The 1038-nt window shown below is 38.2% G+C and overlaps 1 protein-coding gene across 2 annotated transcripts in view; it reads left to right on the forward strand.

Annotated features, from left to right (window-relative positions):
* The window catches only part of LOC115185810 (tomoregulin-2), a 7893-nt gene extending 7449 nt beyond the window's left edge, over window positions 1-444 (forward strand). For both annotated transcript variants that reach the window (XM_029745823.1, XM_029745824.1), the window contains one exon: window positions 269-444. In XM_029745823.1, the coding sequence (XP_029601683.1) occupies window positions 269-365 (97 nt within the window). In that variant the 3' untranslated portion in view covers window positions 366-444. The remainder of the gene's footprint in view (window positions 1-268) is intronic.
* Window positions 445-1038: the final 594 nt, after the last annotated feature.

Genomic DNA, 1038 nt, shown 5'->3' on the forward strand with positions numbered 1-1038 from the left:
GTTGTTGTTTTGACTGTTGTTCTTGTTGTTTTGACTGTTTTTAATGTAGCTGTTATTGGTGTTGTTGTTTTGACTGTTGTTCTTGTTGTTGTTTTGACTGTTGTTCTTGTTGTTTTGACTGTTTTTAATGTAGCTGTTGTTGTTTTGACTGTTGTTGTTGTTGTTTTGACTGTTGTTGTTGTTGCTGTTGTTTTGACTCTTGTTGATGTTGTTTTGACTGTTGTTGTTGTTACTGTTGTTGTTTTGACTGTTATTATTTCTCTGACAGGAAGTGCCCTGGGAAGAAGAGGAAGTCTGTCCAGAAGCAGAGTGGGGCTCTGTACGATACAGACAGCACGCTCCACACTGCTACTCTTACCATCTGACATACTTAAGTGTATGTAAACTTTCGACTTCAACTGTATACACATACTGTATACACACACACGAACACATACAGTTTAAGTCAGAAGTTAACATACACTAAGGTTGGAGTCATTAAAACTCATTTTTCAACCTCTCCACAAATTTCTTGTTAAAAAACTATAGCTTTGGCAAGTCGGTCAGGACATCTACTTTGTCCATGACATAAGTAATTTTTCCAACAATTGTTTACAGACAGATTATTTCACTTATAATTCACTGTATCACAATTCCAGTGGGTCAGAAGTTTACATACACTAAGTTGACTGTGCCTTTAAACAGCTTGGAAAATTCCAGAAAATGATGTCATGGCTTTAGAAACTTCTGATAGGCTAATTGACATAATTTGAGTCAATTGGAGGTGTACTTGTGGATGTATTTCAAGGCCTACCTTCAAACTCAGTGCCTCTTTGCTTGACATCATGGGAAAATCAAAAGAAATCAGCCAAGACCTCAGAAAATACACTGTAGACCTCCACAAGTCTGGTTCATCCTTGGGAGCAATTTCCAAACACCTGAAGGTACCACGTTCATCTGTACAAACAATAGTATGCAAGTATAAACACCATGGGACCACGCAGCCGTCATACCGCTCAGGAAGGAGACGCGTTCTGTCTTCTAGAGATGAATGTACTT

The sequence above is a fragment of the Salmo trutta genome, unplaced genomic scaffold (assembly GCF_901001165.1).
Source record: "Salmo trutta unplaced genomic scaffold, fSalTru1.1, whole genome shotgun sequence".
Classification (NCBI taxonomy): Eukaryota; Metazoa; Chordata; class Actinopteri; order Salmoniformes; family Salmonidae; genus Salmo; species Salmo trutta.